General features: G+C 48.8%; 5 protein-coding genes across 7 annotated transcripts; 2 read left to right on the plus strand and 3 right to left on the minus strand.

Annotated features, from left to right (window-relative positions):
* Positions 1–849: 849 nt before the first annotated feature.
* Positions 850–2,647, plus strand: LOC127768742 (uncharacterized). The gene is made up of 3 exons (XM_052294378.1): positions 850–1,334; positions 1,472–1,643; positions 1,734–2,647. The coding sequence occupies exons 1-3, from the start codon at positions 1,042–1,044 to the stop codon at positions 2,334–2,336; spliced, it is 1,068 nt and encodes a 355-aa protein (XP_052150338.1). The 5' UTR covers positions 850–1,041; the 3' UTR covers positions 2,337–2,647.
* On the minus strand, positions 2,348–5,555 carry LOC127768743 (homologous-pairing protein 2 homolog). The gene is made up of 6 exons (XM_052294379.1): positions 5,437–5,555; positions 5,243–5,268; positions 3,605–3,872; positions 3,436–3,506; positions 3,135–3,323; positions 2,348–2,934 (listed from the first exon to the last, which is right to left on the minus strand). Exons 1-6 carry the CDS (start codon positions 5,462–5,464, stop codon positions 2,833–2,835), a joined length of 684 nt encoding a protein of 227 aa, XP_052150339.1. The 5' UTR covers positions 5,465–5,555; the 3' UTR covers positions 2,348–2,832.
* A 1,449-nt stretch (positions 5,556–7,004) lies between these two features.
* On the minus strand, positions 7,005–12,979 carry LOC127765564 (serine/threonine-protein kinase prp4-like). Of its 3 annotated transcripts, XM_052290484.1 has the most exons (13): positions 12,537–12,979; positions 10,719–11,623; positions 10,546–10,652; positions 9,982–10,176; positions 9,902–9,924; positions 9,733–9,795; positions 9,492–9,564; positions 9,231–9,387; positions 8,853–9,144; positions 8,555–8,669; positions 8,232–8,395; positions 8,006–8,080; positions 7,005–7,915 (listed from the first exon to the last, which is right to left on the minus strand). In XM_052290484.1, exons 2-13 carry the CDS (start codon positions 11,060–11,062, stop codon positions 7,727–7,729), a joined length of 1,797 nt encoding a protein of 598 aa, XP_052146444.1. In that variant the 5' UTR covers positions 11,063–11,623; positions 12,537–12,979; the 3' UTR covers positions 7,005–7,726. The 3 variants fall into 3 exon arrangements, with proteins under 3 accessions (XP_052146444.1, XP_052146443.1, XP_052146442.1); XM_052290483.1 differs by having other exon boundaries at positions 9,902–10,176; positions 10,546–10,628; XM_052290482.1 differs by having other exon boundaries at positions 9,902–10,176.
* A 2,920-nt stretch (positions 12,980–15,899) lies between these two features.
* On the plus strand, positions 15,900–18,841 carry LOC127765030 (heat shock 70 kDa protein BIP2). Its single transcript, XM_052289828.1, has 6 exons — positions 15,900–16,040; positions 16,146–16,416; positions 16,533–16,747; positions 16,834–17,562; positions 17,632–17,786; positions 18,260–18,841. The coding sequence occupies exons 1-6, from the start codon at positions 15,965–15,967 to the stop codon at positions 18,839–18,841; spliced, it is 2,028 nt and encodes a 675-aa protein (XP_052145788.1). The 5' UTR covers positions 15,900–15,964.
* A 106-nt stretch (positions 18,842–18,947) lies between these two features.
* On the minus strand, positions 18,948–19,694 carry LOC127768759 (uncharacterized). The gene has a single exon (XM_052294394.1). It carries the CDS (start codon positions 19,692–19,694, stop codon positions 19,278–19,280), a length of 417 nt encoding a protein of 138 aa, XP_052150354.1. The 3' UTR covers positions 18,948–19,277.
* Between the last annotated feature and the right edge of the window lie 510 nt (positions 19,695–20,204).

The following is a 20,204-nucleotide window of genomic DNA, read 5'->3' on the forward strand; positions in this document are numbered from 1 at the left end:
AAGCAGTGCTAGCATGAATGGCGTTCCAACCACCCCAAAAAAAAAAAAGGGTAATTACGAATTTACTACTGATTTAAATTATTATTGTAAGAATATCGCTAGAAAATTACAAAATACAATTAGAATGGTCATTCGATTCGAGTGGCATTTTACAAATTTGCAAATGCCCCGCAAAAAAAGCAGTAATAGTAACAGGAAACGAACCTTGCTAGACCGTTGACTCCCAATTTTCTGGCGCGCTTTTCAGATTTTTCAACCACAGCCGCTCCAACGTCGTTTTCCGCCCACCAGTCCGTTTTACTGTTGCCAATCGATCGATTACCCGGTCAAACTCAAAACCGAGACGAAGGAAATCAGAATCACGCGCCACCACACGACGTGCCGGCGCCCGGCGGTTTGGCGTCCGGCAGCGTCGACTCGCGCACCACGCACGCCCCCAACACCGCACGGACCACACGGTCACCCGAGGTCCCGAGCGGCTGCCTCTGACCCGCGAAATCTCCGCTCGGACAAAACCCGCGGGCCGCGCCGCGCGTTGCATGCATGCGCCCCGTGCTGCGCGAGACCAACGGGCTGGATGGCATCTCGGCATCTCCTGCGCGCGGGAGGCCGCGTGGTGCGAGCGAGCCGCGGGGACGTGGTCCATGGGAGATTGTGAACCAGTTCTGTGCGAGGACGGCTGCACCTGCAGCTGCACGGGTCATACGACTCACGAGCGCGAGCGGGGGCCGCCTGGCCCCAGTGGCCCCGCACGCGTCTTGCTTACTCGGAACGGCTTTAAATACACGTCGCGCTCGACGTCGACGTCGACACCGAAATCGGACGGACGCCTTCGCCACAAAGCAAACCCGATCTAATCAACCGTGACATCCCCTCGCCTCGGGTCCTTCGTTCCCTCGCATTTTCCCTTCCATTTTCACACTTTCACACACCCGCGCCACACGAGGGGGTACATAAGACCGAGCTCGAAGTCTCAGGAGAGCGTGGAAGAGGAGGCAGTTGCTCGTTTTTGTGTGTGAGAGAGGGGAGAGGCCGGCGGCGATGGGGAGGACGCTGGACGTGTTGCTGGGGCGGACGACGAAGCAGACGGCGAGGCTCAAGTCGATGCTGGGGCTGGCGGTGACGCGGCTCGGCGTGCTGCGCGGGCACAGGCAGGTGCGGTGCGCGCAGGCGCGCGGCGACGTGGAGCAGCTGCTCCGCCTCGGCCACCCCGACCGCGCCCTGCTCCGCGCCGAGCAGGTCATCCGCGAGCAGAACACGCTCGACGCCTTCCTCATGCTCGAGTCCTACTGCAATCTCATCACCGAGCGCGCCGCCCTCGTGGACTCGCACAGGTGAGGGACATCACCGGAACACGCCAAAAAACAAAAAAGAAAATCAAACGCTAGCCATGTCCGTGATGTCATCGCGTCTGTTGGCTATGCTTTGCGCCGTGCTGATCACCGGTGTTTTTTTTGTCTCTTTCGAGCAGGGAGTGTCCCGAGGAGCTGCGTGAGGCGGCAGCGGGTTTGATCTACGCGGCGGCGAGGTGCGGTGACGTGCCGGAGCTGCAGGAGGTGAAGCGCCTCATGGCGGCCAAGTTCGGCAGGGAGTTCGTCTCCTCCGCGGCCGAGCTCCGCAGCGGCTGCGGGATCAATGCCAAGGTGAGGAGCACGAGACCGATCAGAATTTTCTGTCTGATCCTACTAGCCGAGTGTAACTGACGCCCTGAACGAACGAACGGGTTGTTGCAGATCGTGCAGAAGCTGTCGACCAAGCAGCCGAGCCTGGAGAGCAGGCAGATGGTGCTCCAGGAGATCGCGGCGGAGAAAGGGATCGCCGGCGTCGTGGTGCACGTCGTCCACGAGCCTTCTTCCCACGACGAGGACTCGGGCCTCAGCCACAGGAGGCGGCGGCGCGACGGCGAGAGGCGGCACAGGGTCCATCAACCCCAGGTCGACCTGGAGGAGGACGGCTCTTCGAGGTACAGGAACGTGGAGGCCGCGGCGCAGGCCGCGTTCGAGTCGGCGGCCACCGCAGCGGCCGCCGCGAAGGCCGCCATGGAGCTCTCGCGAGGCGAATCCGGGGGCCGCGACGACGACAGGAGACGGCCGGGAGGCGCGCAGTTCGACAGGGCCGACGAAGAGACGCTCGCCGGCGGCGAGGTTTCGGGTGATGGCAAGAAATCTGGCAGGATCAGACGTGCCAACCTCGGCCGGAACTACAGTTCAGAGATCGAGGATTCAGCTGAGGATGATGAAGTGGTCCGCCATGAGATCACTGCAGAGAGCGAGGTGAAACCGCGGGGTCTGACCAGGAGCGTGCCGGTATCAGTCAGAACAAAGAGGGTGAGTTAGCTGCAACCAGATGGCAACAAGAGTGATGGGAGATGATTTCTTGAATTCGTGATATTAGCAGCTGCTATTATATTTTTGCAGATTCATCGTTCGTTAGATCCTAGGCCTGTAGGCCATTGCATGCATGTAATTAAATGGAGCCAAACAAAAAAAAAGGAAAAAAAACTTGATTCAGATTTTGTTCATCGGTTAGTAGGAGGGAGCAAAAGTCAGCATTGTATATTGATGGCAGGTTTCATAATTGATTGTAGATATATTAGAGGATGGATTGATTTTATATTACAACAACTGGGACCAAAATATTCCTCTAATCTCGTTGCCTCTGGGGAAATAAACTAATGCAGCGATACTACTAACTTATATGCATTAACTAGAAATTTCAACAGCAGATATGACCGGGTCTGGACTACGAGTATTCATGAACTGTAGGCCTGTAGCTGGTAAAACTTCTCTCCTGTAACCTACATTTGATTTGAGAAACTCCCATGCTGGATGATCAGCGGGATACTTTCCTTCTTTTACTGAGACTCGTCAGCATGTCACTGTAAGACTGCAAGTTAACACCGACATCTTCATCATACTCGAGACCAAGCTCTTCCTGCACAGATACATATTATTCATTAAAATGATGACCGCGCTGGATGCTAGCAATTGGTAACTTTTCAATCTTTTTTTGCAGGGCAGAAATGAGAAAATCTGACAACTAAAAATTATCTTTCCTGTTGGATTAAGAGAAGCATCTAGTGTGTATTAACTACTAAGTGCAGGTAAATGTAAAAGAAAGAAGTGCATCAAAACCTTAAATTCCTTCTGGTCTTTAGGGCTATTCTCAGTGATATTATCCCATAGCTCCTTGAACATCCTCTTTCGCTTTCTCCACTGGTTAACTTTCTCAGAGAAGCTCTCTTCAATAATCTTCTTGTCCTCAGGTTTCACCAAGATAACACCATTCCTCAATTTATTTAGTTTCTCTTCCATTTCCTGGACCTGCAAAAATACAAGACAGCCATTCTTAAAAGTTAATACAAGGAAGACATTGAAACCATAAAAGATAAGAAAAATCGCATATATACATAAAGGAACACGTTTATGCACATACTTCTCTTTGCAATTTAGCTTCCTTTGACTTGATCTCTGCTAAAGTCAAGTTTGACTGCAGACCTCGTACCTCTGCAATAGGGTTTGTATTAGACATTTCCATACTATGATAATGGCACTCAGCATTGAAATAAACCACCAATAAGATCATAGCATGAAATGGAACCTACCAGATTCTACCTCACTAATTGCTTTCTTTTGATCCGCAAGTTCTTCCTGTAGCTTGATATTTGCTTTCTTCATCTCCTCAAGTTCTTCCCCATTTGGGATGTTGAATTGATCTTGACGAGCAAGATATATTTTCTGCTTGCCATACTCCTTGAAGGAAATCTGTCCACTGTCAGCCAATGCATCCAATGCCTTTTGCACTGCGGTCTTCTTGAGGCTAAACTTTTGCAACGCATCGGCTACATTCTGAGAATTCAATGGCCTATTTTGCTGAAGAGTCAAGGCAATAATCAACTTGACAGTATACAAAGTTAATAAAGAAACAATTGGACTTATTTTACAACAATACTAGAAAGAGTTTGAAATCCTCTAATTTGATCACATTGTACTCTTACTCAAATCTTCTTTTTTATTTCATAAAGTCCAAGTGCTGCAAACTTATTAGTCATACAAGTAAAACAGGGTTAATTGTGAACAAATCATGGTAAGAGTGGTATACAAAAGATGCCAAATATAGTTTCTCTGTCCTATCTCTACTCAAAAGGTGGAAAAAATCTGCTGTCCTGCTCAGGAAATGGATGATATGTTAAGCAAACATACTGGCGATACACAGGGTTATTGCTTCCTAAAGCAAGTGACACCCTGTGAACCTGTGACAAGAACAGTCTACATGAGGAGTGAAGACTAAAAACTCACCTAAAAAAGCTCACATGCCAGAGATTCGATTTATAAGCACCTCAGTGCCTTCTTTCTATGCACAATCTTATACACAACCTCGCACAAAAGTTTCCACACAAGGATGCTGCCGAGTAGAGAGGATACTATTGAAAAACTTGAACCTTTTTGAAATCAACAAAAAAGGAAATAAACAAAGTTGGCCTTATTTGGTAACAACAAAACATTACTCTTCAATCTTATCAAAGAACTTGCAGATTTTAGGCCTAGCAATGAGCATGCGAACCATATCATGGCTGAACAGTGGACTAGTTAAGTTACTACTATGTTTCACATCTGAACACATAGTAGAAAGCAGATTATCATGGGTTTCAACAAATCCGTACTCTGAAGTAGTAGATCATCAATTTGCATCTCACAGAGCTAACATGGATCAGAAGATTCAGAACCAACATACAGTAACTCAGTAGAAACAACCCCTCAAAACACAAACCAATACGGAGTATGTGTTACTCTCTCCGTCCCTCCCAAAACACAAACGTCTCCGTCCCTTCCAAAATTTAGCAACTTCTTCGCCTACTTACTCATCTCAACTAATCCTAACCATCTCTCGTTTAATTTATTTATCTTACTTTCTCAACTCGACCAATCACAACCATCCCTCATTTAACTTCACATCTCCTTAATCTCCACACACACACACACAAAAAAAAAAAAAAGAAAGAAAACCTCTAGAGTGTTCTATTTTGGGATGGAAGGTGTAGCAATTTATTAATTATTATTACTATCATGCAGCGCAGGGCACCAGATAAAACTTGAAACAAACCCATCACCGTCGCATAACAATATGACATGTTAGCCGAGTCCATAAAATATCTAATCAGGCAAGGGCAAGCGCAGGGCAGGACCAGAGCAGCCAAATTAGCCGGTGGTCATGTGGGGTTTTGGAGGAGGGGGGCCGTTACCTCATTGACGAAGCTGAGGACGATTCCTGCAAAGGAGAGAAAAGGATGAACAGGGGCGTCAGGGATCGTCAGATGCAATCGATGGAATTGAGCAGGCGAAATCGATGCGAGTTTTGTTGCAAAATCGGGGGAGCTAGAACTCGAGCCCATTTCGGTTAGAATGGGGAGATGGATTGTACGAGCGGGGCACGTACCTTCGACGCTATCAGATTTGGGAGGCATCGCCGCCTCGCTGCGCCGCCGCCGGCGAAGGGCGAAAAGGTTTGGGGGAGAAATGAAAAGGGGAGGGTCTTTGCGACTCCTTTGCTATTGTTGATGAGAGTCACTGCACGGTGGGGCCCACCGAAATCGGTGACCTTGGGGTTTTCCCGCCAAAGGACAACGCTGGTGCGCTTGGGCGCGGCGCGGGGTTCCAGAAGCAGCTACATTTGGTGAAAGCCCATCAAAGCCCACGCACCATGGAGCGGTCCATGGTCGACGGCCCAATGCTAACAATTTTCTTACCGTTGTGTTTCATTTAGTATTTTTTTTAAAACTTAGTATCAACCGTTAACAGCTTGTTTGGCAACTTAAGAGAATATGATTTTTTTTATACGTAAAGTGAGTATCTTTGTATTAGGATTGAGGATATGACCAGCAAAGCGCATATACCTATGTATTAGGATTGAAGATTGACCAATATCTCAGTTATGCACAAACGGAATTTAAAGAGAGAAAGCAGATGAGAGGGAGGAAGAGAAGGGTCAAGGGGTGCTGAAGGCAATATCTCCCAAAGTCTATGCTACTTTTCATCAATGTCTTGCTTTCTCTTCCCAACAAATCACAATTCTCTATCATTCAATTTTTCCACCTATCTGCACTTTTCAACCAATCACAAACTCTCTCCATTTAATTTTACCTACTTTCTTAATAATCGTATCCACTCCTAAAACTTATTATATTTTAGTACGGAGGTAGTAGCATTTGCTCGTCTTTGTAACAGACATGTGTATCAATAGTTTATGGAAAAAGTACAAATTACCCCCGAACTATTATGGGCGATCGAATTACCCCCCAAACTCGAATACGGATATTTTACACACTTAACTATGCAAACCGGACAAATGACCCCCCTGGCTCAATCCGGGATGGTTTCAGTCCTACGTGGTAGTCCAGTCAGCAATTTTTTTAAAAAAAAATAGTGTGGGCCTCACCTGTAAGGCTCTCGTCTCTCTTTCCCCTCTAACCTCTCAATCTCTCTACTCTCTCTTCCTAAATCCCCATCCCCTCTCTCTCCCCTCCCTCCCCTGCTGCAGCGAGCAATGGTGATTGCTTGGTTTTTTCCTCGCCATGGCGGTTTCTTGGCCATGGCGGTTTGATTTCTTGGTTGGCCCGCGCGTGCGCACCAACTTCCCCCATGACGACGTCAACGAGGCCGCGCAGCCGCCGTCGCCCCCTCTTCGTTCCTCTCCGAGGCGCTCGTCGCCAAGCTCCACCGCTCCAACCTCGCCTCCGTCCAAGCCGCACAGCGCGATAACAGCAACAACTCCTCCTCCTCCTCCCTCGCCTCCACCGGGCTGCCGCTCACCGCCCATGGCTGCACACCGCCGTCCAACGGGCGCCGCCGCTCGCTGCATCAGGGGAGGGAGGAGAGAGGGGATGGGGATTTAGGAAGAGAGAGTAGAGAGAGATTGAGAGGTTAGAGGGGGGAGAGAGAGAGAGGAGAGCCTTACAGGTGGGGCCCACACTATGTTTTTTAAAAAAATTAAGAAGCCCACACTATTTAGCCCGTGGGCTGGCACGGCACGGCCCGGCGTGTCGCCGTGCCGGCCCGACTAGCCTCGACTCAGGCACGACCGGGCCTGGGCTGTGCCGTGCCGAGCAGCCCAGTTGGCCAACTATAGTTTACAGCCCTGTGGTGACCATCCACCCCGCCCGCCATCGCTACATCACTTGTTCGGCTACAACTGGCTTCATCTGGTCACACTCGCGCGAGGAAGAAGAGCAAAGAAGAGGAGGAGAGAAGTCCTTCCTCTGATCCCTAACATGTGGACCCCCACCTGCTGACTTAGCAAGTCAACCACAGTCAACTTGCACTGGTTTTTGAAGATGGGGAGACATATCCAATTTTACGGATGAGGGAGACAACTAGCAACTGTGAGGAGGCAAAATAGACTTATTCTAATTAGAGAATATAGAGAGGGGTAACCGGGAATATGAGATGACCATGGTCGAGGCCTCCAGGGCCCCATGCTATGAAATTTCTCATCCTTGTGTTTCATTCAGTACGATTAGTTAAGAAATATTAAAACAGAAAAAAAATTCGAAAGTGAACAATCTTATTATGTATGTGGCATAACAGAGTACTGTGGGTATTGCTGCTCCTGCGCGAGAGGGACAGTAATGCCAACAGATTAGACAAGTTTTAGGTTATAAGATCCCTATTTGGTTAAGTTAAAAAAAAAAGGCGCAAGAAGAACACCTAGATGTATCATAATACTAATTTCACTTGCCAGTGATGAATGGATGGCTGAGTGCTTCTGGCACAGTAATCCTCTTCTTTGGATCTAGCACAAATATTTTTTCCAGGAGATCTTTGAAGCTGGAAATCATTTTTGGATCATCGCCGGGGCAGCTTGAAATTGCAGAACCAACACCCTTTGGTTTAATGTTCAAAAGCAACCTATTCACAACCTGCAACAGATAAAGGTAAAATTAACAATTAAATTTATTTAACAGACAATTGTAAAAAGTTATCACTGTCAGTGTAAATAAAAGGCGTACCGTTTTCGTGATAGGATCCTTCTTTCTAGCAAGAAAGTTCAAGTTCTGGTCGAAGTGTTGCATTGTGAAGGCACCCTGTTTAATTAGGAACACACTTCAGTATGACTGTATGAGCAGTTTAATATTCTAAAACAAATATGCAGACTACCATACATATTATCTTCTCGGTATACACAGAAATCCAAATAAGTAATGGAAATCTAACTTTTTTTAAATAAATTCTTACCTTTCGAAGCATCTTCTTAGGGAAGGGGCCCTTCAATTCCATGTGAAGGCGAAGCATGTCATTGTTCGTTGAACCATCAAATAAGATTTTTCCTGTGTAAAGTTCAGATAAGCAGCACCCAGCTGACCACATATCCAGTGGATGATCATAAGGCAACCCAAGAACTGCAGGAAGAACAAGAAATCACTAATCTGTCTGCAAACCATTAAGAAACCAAGCATTGAAAAAGAGGGGATTTGTTTTGAGTTTGACTGCAAAAGAAAACAGTGTCGAAGTCAAGAAAGATAGTCAAATAAGGAACACTGAACAAGTATGTAACTCACTTATTTCAGGTGCCCGGTAGAAGCGGCTCACAAGATACGGTGTGATCTCATTATTTCCAGCAGACATAGCACTACCGAAGTCACACAGCTTCAGCAAATTGTTATCTTTATTTACCTACAAAATGACAAACATCAAAAAATCTATGCTAAATAATTCTTCTACCATATATACAAAAGAAAAGGGGGTGTAAGTCATTTTTAGCCTTTTCCTTTCTCGGTCATCAAGTACATAAAACTAGTCATAATTTGTCCAGGAAAACAATAAGAGTAGACTATGATACTCAGCAAGATTACATACCAGTATATTGTCTGGTTTAATGTCACAGTGGAGAACACCACAGTGTCTTAGATGCTTCAACGCGATAAAAATATGCTTTGCGTACACCCTTACAGCAGTCAGTTTAAGCCCAGTGCCATGACCAAATTTCTTTATAACCTCACGAAGATTCATATGAAGAGATTCAAGAACTAAACACAGATGATTTTGATGCATAAAACTAGAAATAATCCGCACACAGTGTTGTTTGTCTTCACGATCTGCAGTTCCCAATTTTTCCAATATAGAAATTTCCCTCTTACCAGACCTGTACCTGTATAGTGAATGCCCAAGGTCAGATGGTACTCTTCTCTCTATTAGATATATTGCCACAAATAATGAATAATTTCAAAGACTTACTTTTCAATATTGTTGCATATAATTTTGATAGCTACTTCTCTACATCCATCCTTTTGAGTTTTAAGATCCTTCGCATGAACAACAGTCGAGAAAACTCCTTTCCCACGGCGTGCTGTAATTTCATAACGGCCCTGTAGCACTTCTCCAAAATGATAAACTGTAAAATTGCCCCCAAAAATAAGTCAAATAATATAGAACAAACCAGTATATAACTTGAGAAGCTGCAAGATTGATAAGGTATAAATAGAAGTCAGTACTTACTGTAATATCCCTCTTCATCTTCCCAGTTGTCATGAAGAGTGTTTTTCTTGGCGAGCATACTGTTTTCATTGCCCTACAAAACACAAAATAGTTGAGCACAAAAGTTAAAGTAAATGGGATAACTTTGGCAATAACATAAAATACAAAGGGGGCAAATAGAAAAAAATATTTGAAGAATTTTTTGTTGAAGTAAGTAGTAACAATTGTTAATTATTCAGAAGTACAAGTAGTAAGAACGTACCAGCTTGCGATCAATAGGTTGTTCTCCATCAATAATGTTGCCAAGAATAACTTGTTTACCTCTCTGTGGAAATATCAAAGATTCCAAGTAAAATTTCTGGATGATCTAGTGTTACGATTACCATCAGAATTCTAAACAAACAATCAACTGAACGAGAAATATCATTTACCATGGGAATACCCTCCTGAAGACCTGAAGCACTTGTCGTCCTTTTATTATGTGATATCCTCGAGCTTCCCTCCTGAAGACCTGAAGCACTTGTCGCCCTTTTATTATCTAATGTCCCTAAGCTGATTGAAATTTTAGGCAAAGTAGGAGACTTCCTCACATTGTAGAATTTTGCACCGACAAATACATTTGATAATTCATGATCATTTGTAATATCTTCCTTGGCTCTTAAATTGTTCGATCTCTGTTTTGTAGCAGCAGGATCATTGTTTATTTCTGTCATTCAAAAAAATTGGTTAACAAAACTTGAACACCTTTTAAACAACAGAGAACAAACTCCCACTGTTTCTTTTTATAAGGCATATAGTTTCTTCAATCTCATTTCAAACATACAAGGCACTGTGTGAATCTATTACTTACATTCCTTGTTTACACTAATTTATCACATATTCTTTATTTTACATTGATCACTGACCATTATCTTTCCTATTTCCAAGACATTCAGGTACAAACAGCATAGTCATTCGAATATCTCTCACATGGTTTCCTCTCCTTAATCATTAATCAAGATAAGCCTTATAAAAAGAAAAGAAGGGTGTGGGGCAGTAATTTAAATCCAAATGACAGTTTAGGGAAATATGTTACCTTTATTGTCAATGTAATGAGCAGATTTTTCCTGTTGCTTCCGATCCTCGATGTTCTCCAGGTAGTTCTCTTCATCTTCCTCCCTGACATAGTTTGAAGATGATTTACTAAAAAAATAAAGCAACTAAAGTTAACAAATATGATATACGAGTTAATCATATGAGAAACCTCACCTGTAAGGTTCTTTCTTCTCTTCTTCAGGTCTCCTTTTGCATTTGGCCTTTGTATCATCCCCACCAAAGCTTGATCCATCTTTGTAAATGCCAGACATACCATAGTTTGCATGCGTGTAGCTGATACTCCCTTCGTTCCCATTTACTGCTCTAGACCAACAAGCATCCATTTCCTTACCCCTAAAGCCTCTCTTATCTCTCTTATCTATACTATCATTGAGTTTCTCCTCTCCATATCTACTGCCAACTCTATCTGTTTCTTTGTAACTGTTCCTAGCCGTATCATTTTTCCGATTTCTCCATTCTTCGTCTTTCTTCCTTGTGCTACTATTCCATCTATCCATCTCCCTACCTTCTCCATGCCCATGATGTGCACTCACCTTTTGATCAAATCTACCATCGCCACTTCGTCTCTCATGATAAGCAAGGCCATGCAAATCAACTTTCTTTTCTACCAAACTGCCATGTTTTCTCTCGTCCAGGTGTTTTTCCTCGCTATTACAGATGTCAGTGTGCCTACCAATGTGACAGCCACTCTTTTTCCTTTTCTTATAGCACCCTCTTTCTTCAGTCTCCCACCTCCTGTTTGAATACCTATCCGGCTCACCATGTCTGTCATCAATCCCATGTTCATAATCAAGCCTCACACTGTTTCTTGAGCCATCAGTTTGAAAGCCAGTTTCTCTGCTAGCATGACAGGATCGTAAGCAGTCCTTGGAATGAGCTTCATTATGGTTTCTTGAGCCAGGAGATCTTCTAGAATGATATTCCACAATGGCTTCATGAGCAGCATGATCTGACTTTGCTGGATAATCATGCTCTTGAGATGGGTTTCTAGCTAGCTGGGAGGTATGCAACTCATTTACATGTATATTCAAGTCTGCATCGGAGTTATCACCATGCTCCTGTATTAGAAATGAATTAAAATGTAAGTCACCATAGAAGAGAAAATTCAAAAGAACGACGTGACCAGTAAAAAAGGAAGCAAGGGAGATCTCCCTCCTTAACACAATGTTCATTGATTATGATACTACAAATTTGTTCGTAAGCAGTTCAAGCTTTATGTCAGGAAGCTTGGAGCTTCTTTCAGGTAAACATTTGCTATCAGCAGCGCAGTGGAGTCTATAATAATTCAGACATGCCTAAAATTACTTTTTTTTTTTTTTTGCAAACCAGTGAATATTAAAAGTTGCATCAATGTGGCAATAGAAGAACAGAATAGGCTGCGGTGAGACATACAGTACTTTGAATTCCTGTTACACAAAAGTTATTCCCTTATTCATAGTTCATACAGGACGTGAATTAACAATCATGGCAAGCTAGATTAGCTTATTGCTTACAAATTAGTTTAGATTAAATTAACAATTGTGTTTAATTTTAACTCAGGACAAAAAAAAGTGCATGCCATCTACCCACAAAGACTGAGGCATATGTTACTAATAAAAGTTATAAGTAAAAGACTTCGTTGATAAGTAACAAATGCAGACATGTTCTTCACAAAAGTTAAATTAAATTTGATTGTTTTAGTTCCTATTTCCTAGGGTGGTCTGGCCTGTGCTCTGACAAATGATAACAAAACACAAATGAATAGGTGATCGAGCATGCCTTCATTGCTTGTTAGTTGCTTCCTTAATATAAACTCTACATCCAAAATTGTTCGTCCTATGACTCGTATTCCTATCGCTAACAACAGCATACCGCCATACCCTACGCGCTTTGTGTACGATTAAGTCCAGAACAAAACAGAGCAAAATTCGCCCAAATTCACATGAAAATTAAGAACTCCGGAACAAAGGATCAAGGGGTAACGAAAATAACCTATAACCAACGGCAACAAAATGGATGGGGGGCTTGGAACAGACCGGAGCAGGTAGAACACCTTGCACTGAGCCCGTCTCACCGGCATCAGCATCCAGCCCCCTCCCCACACCCACACCCACGGCCGCGGTGGCCTGGTCTAGTATCTCACCGTCCTCGGCCTCGCCCTCCGCCGGATCCGCCGCAGCCGGCGAGACCCTATGGCGGTGGCGATGGTGGCCCCGCTTGTGGCGCTTCGGGGAGGAGGCGCCGTCCTCCGCGTCGTCGTCGTCGTGCGGCGAGCGGCGGTGCTTGCGCGGGGAGAGGTGCGAGCGGGCGGCCTCCTCGCTGGCCATGGAGACCCGAGGGAACCAGCTAGGGCTAGGGTTTGGTACGGAGGAGGAGGGGATCCCGCGCCGCGGCGAGGAAGGGTATGTCGGTTTGGAGTTGGAAGAAGGAATCGGATCGAGCCCGGGAACGAATTCCCTTCGTGATCAATTCGGCCACCGTTTTGTAGGAGGAACGGTCGATTGGAGCAGACCGTTCGAGTTAGACACGGATGAGGATTGAGGCGGTGAGGCCTCCCTTCGAGCTTACAGATTTGGGGAGATTTCAAATAGTTCGATTCGAAAAATGAAATTGGGAGGTTCTTTGATAATTGAAACGCAGAGATCCTTAAGATTATTTTATATGAAAATAGTTCGAATCGTACAAAATCCTTCAAAAATTTCACGTTCAAACGGACTTCTTAGAAAGCAAGGGAACCATTGGCTTGGGCCATTGTTTCCTTTCCGGAATAAGTTCACTTTGGGTCCCTCTATTTGTCGCCCAGACCGATTTTCGTCCCTTGATCGCAAAACTGGGTATGACCCGTCCCCCAACTTACGAAAACCGGGGAAACATGGTCCCTCAGCGGTTTTAAAGGCTGTTTTGGCTGACGTGGCGCATACGTGGCTTGTTTGTTTAGGTCTCCGTCCCACGTGGCATTGACGTGGCGCTTACGTGGCAACTATATCTCAGCAAAATAATAAAAAGTGTGGCCCCACATGTCAGCTGCAAAAAGAAATAACTTTAAAATGGTGGGGCCATGTGGGCCCCATATGTCAGCCTCACTCCTCTCTTCTTCCCTCTCTCTTCTCTCTCTTGTTCCTTTTCCTCTCTCTCTCTTCTTCCCGGGCAGAGGACGGCGCGGGTGGGCGGTGGAGCAGGCGAGCTCCGGCAGCGGCGGTGGGCGTGGTCGGCGCCGCCCCCCGACCGGAGCGTCGCCGGTCCGCGTGAAGGCGAGCAGCGTGGCGGCGCCCTGGAAGACGCCATCGACGCCGCCATCCGTGTCGCCGCCGCCGACCTCCACGCGCGTCAAGACGGCATCGTTGAGCGCTTATACACCGCGCTTGTCGTCCTCCCACCGCCTACGCCGCGCTAGAGCCATGCCCAGCTCCCTCCTCTCCCGCCAGCGAGCTAGAAGGGCGACGGATGGCTAGGCGAGCTCCCTGGTCTACCGGCGAGCGCGCGTGAGTCGCTCCCTCCTCTCCCGCCAGCGCAGAGAGATGGGGAGTTGACCTGAATATATAATAAACATTCAATGATGATACAAACTGCAAAGACAGCTTGAGAGGAACACTAGAACACTGAACTCTGAACCATTCTGCACGAGGTAGTACATTGTCATAAACAAATGTCGCAAACGACCGGTCTAATGCGTGCTCTACCACTCAAAGTGGCAACCAAATCGATGGCACAACCAATCGACCAAACAAATTCATATCTCTTCCTCTTTGATCTCTTCTCCCTGCTCAATCTCAAGAACATACATTATGTGTTCAACAAATTTTCATCAAAAAATCTCAAGAACATGTCGTGTTCAGGCAAAAGAACAACAGAGACAAGAGGCGATCGATGGCAATGGCCATGGCGAAGCTGTTCATCACAGGGCTAAGCACGGTGATCACCTACTCGTCCGCGGTGGTGTTCAAGGGCGCCGCCATGGCTGTCGTGCTCCTGCTCATGCTGGTCCAGCTCTCGGGCTACCTCAGCTGCCTCCTCCTCTGCGCCATCAGAGCAGCCGTCGAGAGGGCCGTGGCGGCCACCTTCACTGCCGTCGGGGACGCCGTCTTAGCGGTGGCGGACGCTGCAGTGGGGTGGAGGGACGCCGCGTCATCGAACAGCACCACGGCGGTGGCATTCGTGTAGGCCGCCATGGGGAGGCCCAAGGCGCTGCTTGCCGAGATGCTCGCCATATTCGGCCTCGTCGCCTCGCTTTCGTGCAGTCCAGCGACGAGGAGGAGGAAGACTTCCTTGTTGGGTCCGCCCGGGGCGCTGCCGCGGCCCGCCGCCACCTTCTTCTCCGGCGCAGTGCTCGCTATCCCCTTCTCTCTATCCCTCTCTCTCTATCCTCTCTCCTTCCTCTTCTCTCTATCCCCCCTCTCTCTCCCTGAGAATGGTGAGTGGCGGCGGAAGGCGCACAGGGGCGGCGACGGAGCAGAGACTTGAGAGGCGGTAGGTGGCTTGTGGAGCGGCGGCTGGAGGACGACGAGCGTGGTGTAGAGGCACTCGGCGATGCCATCCCGGTGCGCGGAGGGTGTTTGGGTGGTCGGCGGCGGCGACACGGATAGTGGCGAAGCGATGGAGAAGAAGGCGGCGGAGAAGAGGAGAGAGAGAGGAAGGAGAGAGGATATAGAGAGAGAGGGTAGTGAGGATGACAGGTGGGGTCCACGTGGGCCCCACCATTTTTTAAATTATTGTGTGTGAAACTGGCATGTGGATCCCATAGTTTTTAATATTTTTCGGATCAAATTGCCACATAAGCGTCACGTCAATGCCACGTCAGATGAAGACCGAGTCAAATTAGCCACGTAGGCGCCACCTCAGCCAAAACCAGGGTCAAATTCTTCCGAGGGACCTTATTTAAACGGTTTCGTAAGTTGGGGGACTTGTTGTACCCGGTTTTGTGATCAAGGGACGAAAATCAGACTGGGTGACAAATAGAGGGACCCAAAGTGAACTTATTCCTTCCTTTCCACGGTCTAAAATCCTTGGCCCAGTAAGGCAGACCATCCAGCCCAACCCACTGAACAGCCCATGCCATGACGGCCCAAACATTTTTACCTGTACCTTCTTTCTCCAGTTGTCGGTGACTCGCGACACGAACGTTCTGGCTAGATCGCCGGACCTGACCAAACCAAGACCAAGACCACCCCGCTACGTGTCCACCCACGATTGGACCCCTCACGTGGACCGTTTTCACGGTGCCTTGTGATGTGGAGCTCGTACAGGGCCAGAACACTCTGGCGAGTCCTACACCGATCTCCTCACCATAATCCAGAACCTATTTAAGCCCCCCGCATGTACAGCAAGCATCGACCGATCACGATCATTCTCCAGGCCTAAGACCGACTAGATACTCCATTACACAGCTTCACCAAATCGCACATCGTAGAGACAAGTGTTGCATGAGCAGAGCAAGAAACATGGCGAGAGATAAGCAATCTGCTTTAATCGTCGCAGCGTTCGTACTCCTCTGTTCAGGTAAGCACCATGGAATGATGCTTGGTTTGATTTGTTTTCAAAATTTGCAATGTGCTCAAATTTGATCGGTTTTTTACTTCTTTTTTTTTTTTTTGGTTCCTGTAGGGTGTTTGTGCGGAGTTGCAGATGGGGCGAAGGGAGGGAGGAAGACGAAAGGGCCGGTGATCGGCATCGACCTCGGAACGACCTACTCGTGCGTGGGGGTGTACCGGAACAGCCACGTGGACATCGTCGCCAACGACCAGGGCAACCGAATCACGCCGTCGTGGGTGGCGTTCACCGACGACGAGCGCCTCGTCGGCGAGGCCGCCAAGAACCAGGCGGCGCTCAACCCGGACCGCACCATCTTCGACATCAAGCGCCTCATCGGCCGTAGGTAAATGTTCCTCACTAGCTTTTCTTCTTCTTCCTGAGCTCTCTCGATGCAAATGGAGAAGCTAGCCGTGGTTGATTGATTGATTTGGGTGGATTTTTCCGGCCTGTCGCCGGCAGGTTCGACGACGAGGAGGTGCAGCGAGACGTGAAGTATCTCCCGTACAAGGTGGTGGACAAGGGCGGGAAGCCGTACGTCGAGGTGCGGGTCAAGGCCGGCGAGGTGAAGGTGTTCAGCCCCGAGGAGATCAGCGCCATGATCCTCGCCAAGATGAAGGAGACCGCCGAGTCCTACCTCGGCCAGCGCGTCACCGACGCCGTCGTCACCGTGCCTGGTTTGTAATGCGAAAGCTTCTGGCCGCCGCTCCAGAGGTTGACGACGACGACGACTTATGCTAAGTGTGCTCTGCTTGATTTGCAGCGTACTTCAACGACGCGCAGAGGCAGGCGACCAAGGACGCCGGCACGATCGCCGGGCTGAACGTGCCGCGGATCATCAACGAGCCGACGGCGGCGGCGATCGCGTACGGGCTCGACAGGAAGGGGGCGGGGGAGATGACGAACGTGCTGGTGTACGACCTCGGCGGCGGGACGTTCGACGTGAGCGTGCTGAGCCTCGACCACGGCGTGTTCGAGGTGCTCGCCACCAGCGGCGACACGCACCTCGGCGGCGAGGACTTCGACCGCCGCGTCATGGACCACTTCATCCGCCTCGTCAAGCGGCGGCACGGCAGGGACATCGGCGGCGACGGCCGCGCGCTCGGCAAGCTCCGCCGCGAGTGCGAGCGCGCCAAGCGCGCGCTCAGCAGCCAGCACCAGGTCCGCGTCGAGATCGAGGCGCTGTTCGACGGCGTCGACTTCTCGGAGACGCTGACGAGGGCCAAGTTCGAGGAGCTCAACATGGACCTGTTCAAGAAGACGCTGGGACCTGTCCGGAAGGCCATCGCCGACGCCAAGCTCAAGAAGTCCGACATCGACGAGATCGTCCTCGTCGGCGGCAGCACCAGGATCCCCAAGGTGCAGGAGCTCCTCAAGGAGATGTTCGACGGCAAGGAGCCAACCAAGGGGATCAACCCCGACGAGGCTGTCGCCTATGGCGCCGCCGTCCAGGGCAGCATCATCAGCGGCGAGGGCGGCGCCGAGACCAAAGGTAACGCAAATGCGTTTGAATTACCAGCGTGTTCGGCTGGTCACACACATTGCTGTTCTTGGTGACCAGACATCTTGCTGCTCGACGTGACGCCATTGACGCTCGGGATCGAGACCGCCGGTGGCGTGATGACCAAGCTGATCCCCCGGAACACGAGGATCCCGGTGAAGAAGTCGCAGGTCTTCACGACCTACGAGGATCACCAGACCACGGTCTCGATCAAGGTAAGCACATTTCAGCTCGTGCATTGACCTGATAACATGGGAAACTATTTTAACTCTAGTGGATGTCCACCCGTTTATTGCATGTTATCTAAATGGTTATGAAAAAAATTAAAAAAATATAAAAAAGATAGATCAATATGTAATGTATCAATCCACAAACATGCAAGTTAAAATTCAACTTCTACAGATTGTAATAAAAATAACAAACAAAACTCAAATTACTATATGTATATTTACAGTTAAATTTATTATTTTTGTTATAACTTGTAGAAGTTGAATTTTAACATGCATGTTTGTGGAGTGATATATTACATATTAATCTATCTTGCTAATTTTTTTAAAAAATTTTCGTAGCCATTTAGTTGACATATAATAAACGGGTGGACGTCCACTCGAGCTATTAGAATCCATCCCCCTGGTAACATTGATTCTTCAGTTCTTGAGACTGACGAAGCTCTGAATTTCTTTTTCAGGTTTTCGAGGGCGAGCGGAGCTTGACGAAGGACTGCCGCGAGCTGGGGCGGTTCGACCTATCCGGGATTGCGCCGGCGCCGCGCGGCGTGCCGCAGATCGAGGTGACGTTCGAGGTCGACGAGAACGGCATCCTGCACGTGACGGCGTCGGACAAGGCGGCGGGGCGGTCCAAGTCGATCACCATCACCAACGACAAGGGCCGGCTCAGCCAGGAAGAGATCGACCGGATGGTGCGCGAGGCCGAGGAGTTCGCGGAGGAGGACCGCCGCGTCCGGGAGCGCGTCGACGCGCGCAACCGCCTCGAGAACTACGTGTACCGCATGCGGAGCGCCGTGCGGGACGGCGGCATGGCCGGCAAGATCGGCGACGACGACAGGGAGAGGATGGAGTCCGCGCTGACGGAGGCTCTGGAGTGGCTGGAGGACAACGACGGCGGCGCACGGACGGCGGAGAAGGAGGACTACGAGGAGAAGCTGAAGGAGGTGGAGCAGGTGTGCGGCCCGATCATCAAGCAGGTCTACGAGAAGAGCGGCGACGCGTCGGCCGGCGCCGGAGACGACGACGACGTGAATGAGCTGTAGAGCATTTTCGCCGCTCCATGTATAGTGTCCGCCACTTCAGAAAGGAAAGATGTTGTGAAGTGTAAAAGGATCTCTTAATCTCTTATCATTAGACACTAATCTTTTTTGTGTTTTAATTACCATTAATCTTATCTGAAATGCATCAATGGACAAATTTTGAGGTATCCCTATCTAAGTCTCTAAGCTGTTCATCAGCTAGAGGATCAACGAAATGCAAGCCTCCCACTACGATAACTTTGTGTTTGCTCCTACACTTACACGGGCCCACGTAATACAATTAGCTAACTTGCTCGAGCTAACACGCCAGCAAGTTGCAACAATCTTGGATCCGTAATACTCGATCCGACACACGAGATGACGAGGACGTACTCACGCACACCGACATCTACAGATATGCATCTGCGGCCGCGTGGCCAAGGCAACTCGCGTCGCGTGCTCAACCGCACCCGTCATGGCGCGCCACCACGAGGACCCGGCGGCTCGGCGGCGGGGGCGCGCGCTCGTCGTCGGCCTCCGGGCCGAACACGAACCACGCCCACTCCCTTGCCCGCGCCTCCGCCTCCGCCTCGGCCTCCTCCCGTTCCCGCGCGCTCCCAGCCCCCGACGCCGACGCGAGCACCGCCGCGACGAGCACCACGACGAGCAGGGGAGCCAGCAGGGACACCACCTGCGCCGCGCTCTCCGCGATCATCGTCGTCACAGCGAGCGAGCGCGCGCAGCCGCCACAGAGGAGTCGCAGCAGCGTGTGTTCGGCTGCTCTTCCCGGGCGTCTCGGCGGCGGCGGCGGCCGGCGCCCCACTACATATACAGGTTCGCCACGCGTTAGCTTTCTCGTGCGCAACCACCGCGCCATGGATCGCGTGACGCAGCTAGCGCGCGCCTCGCCGTCTTTCGGCTTGCCGGGTCATGAAAAGTAAAGCCAATAGCCTGGGAATGGAGAAGAGCAGCGTTCTCATGCGTGTTTGTGTCCCTCGTCGTCAGCTTTACGGTTGCCTGCGTTGGCGGGAATTAACTCTGCTCCCGGTGATCCTCGGTCTCATGGGGTAACTGGGTGATGCAATTCATTACTGGTTGGGAGTTTGGTAGTAGTCGATACGCGCAATACACGAGCCGCACGGACTGAAAACTGATGCAGTTCTTGAATTCGCAAGAAATGAAACAGAAACCGAGACTGCTTTGTTGCTGTCGCCGAAATGTTGCATTGGATTCTGCAGGTGACTACAGCGGCTGCGGAAGCACTTCGTATAGAAGGAGATTTGCCAGATTCTTTCGATAATTAGTAGGAAATTACTTTGAAAATAATTATCTTTTAAACTATATTAAACATTTAAAAATTGTCTATAAATAATATCTACTTTAAAAA

The sequence above is a fragment of the Oryza glaberrima genome, chromosome 3 (assembly GCF_000147395.1).
Source record: "Oryza glaberrima chromosome 3, OglaRS2, whole genome shotgun sequence".
Lineage (NCBI taxonomy): Eukaryota > Viridiplantae > Streptophyta > Magnoliopsida > Poales > Poaceae > Oryza > Oryza glaberrima.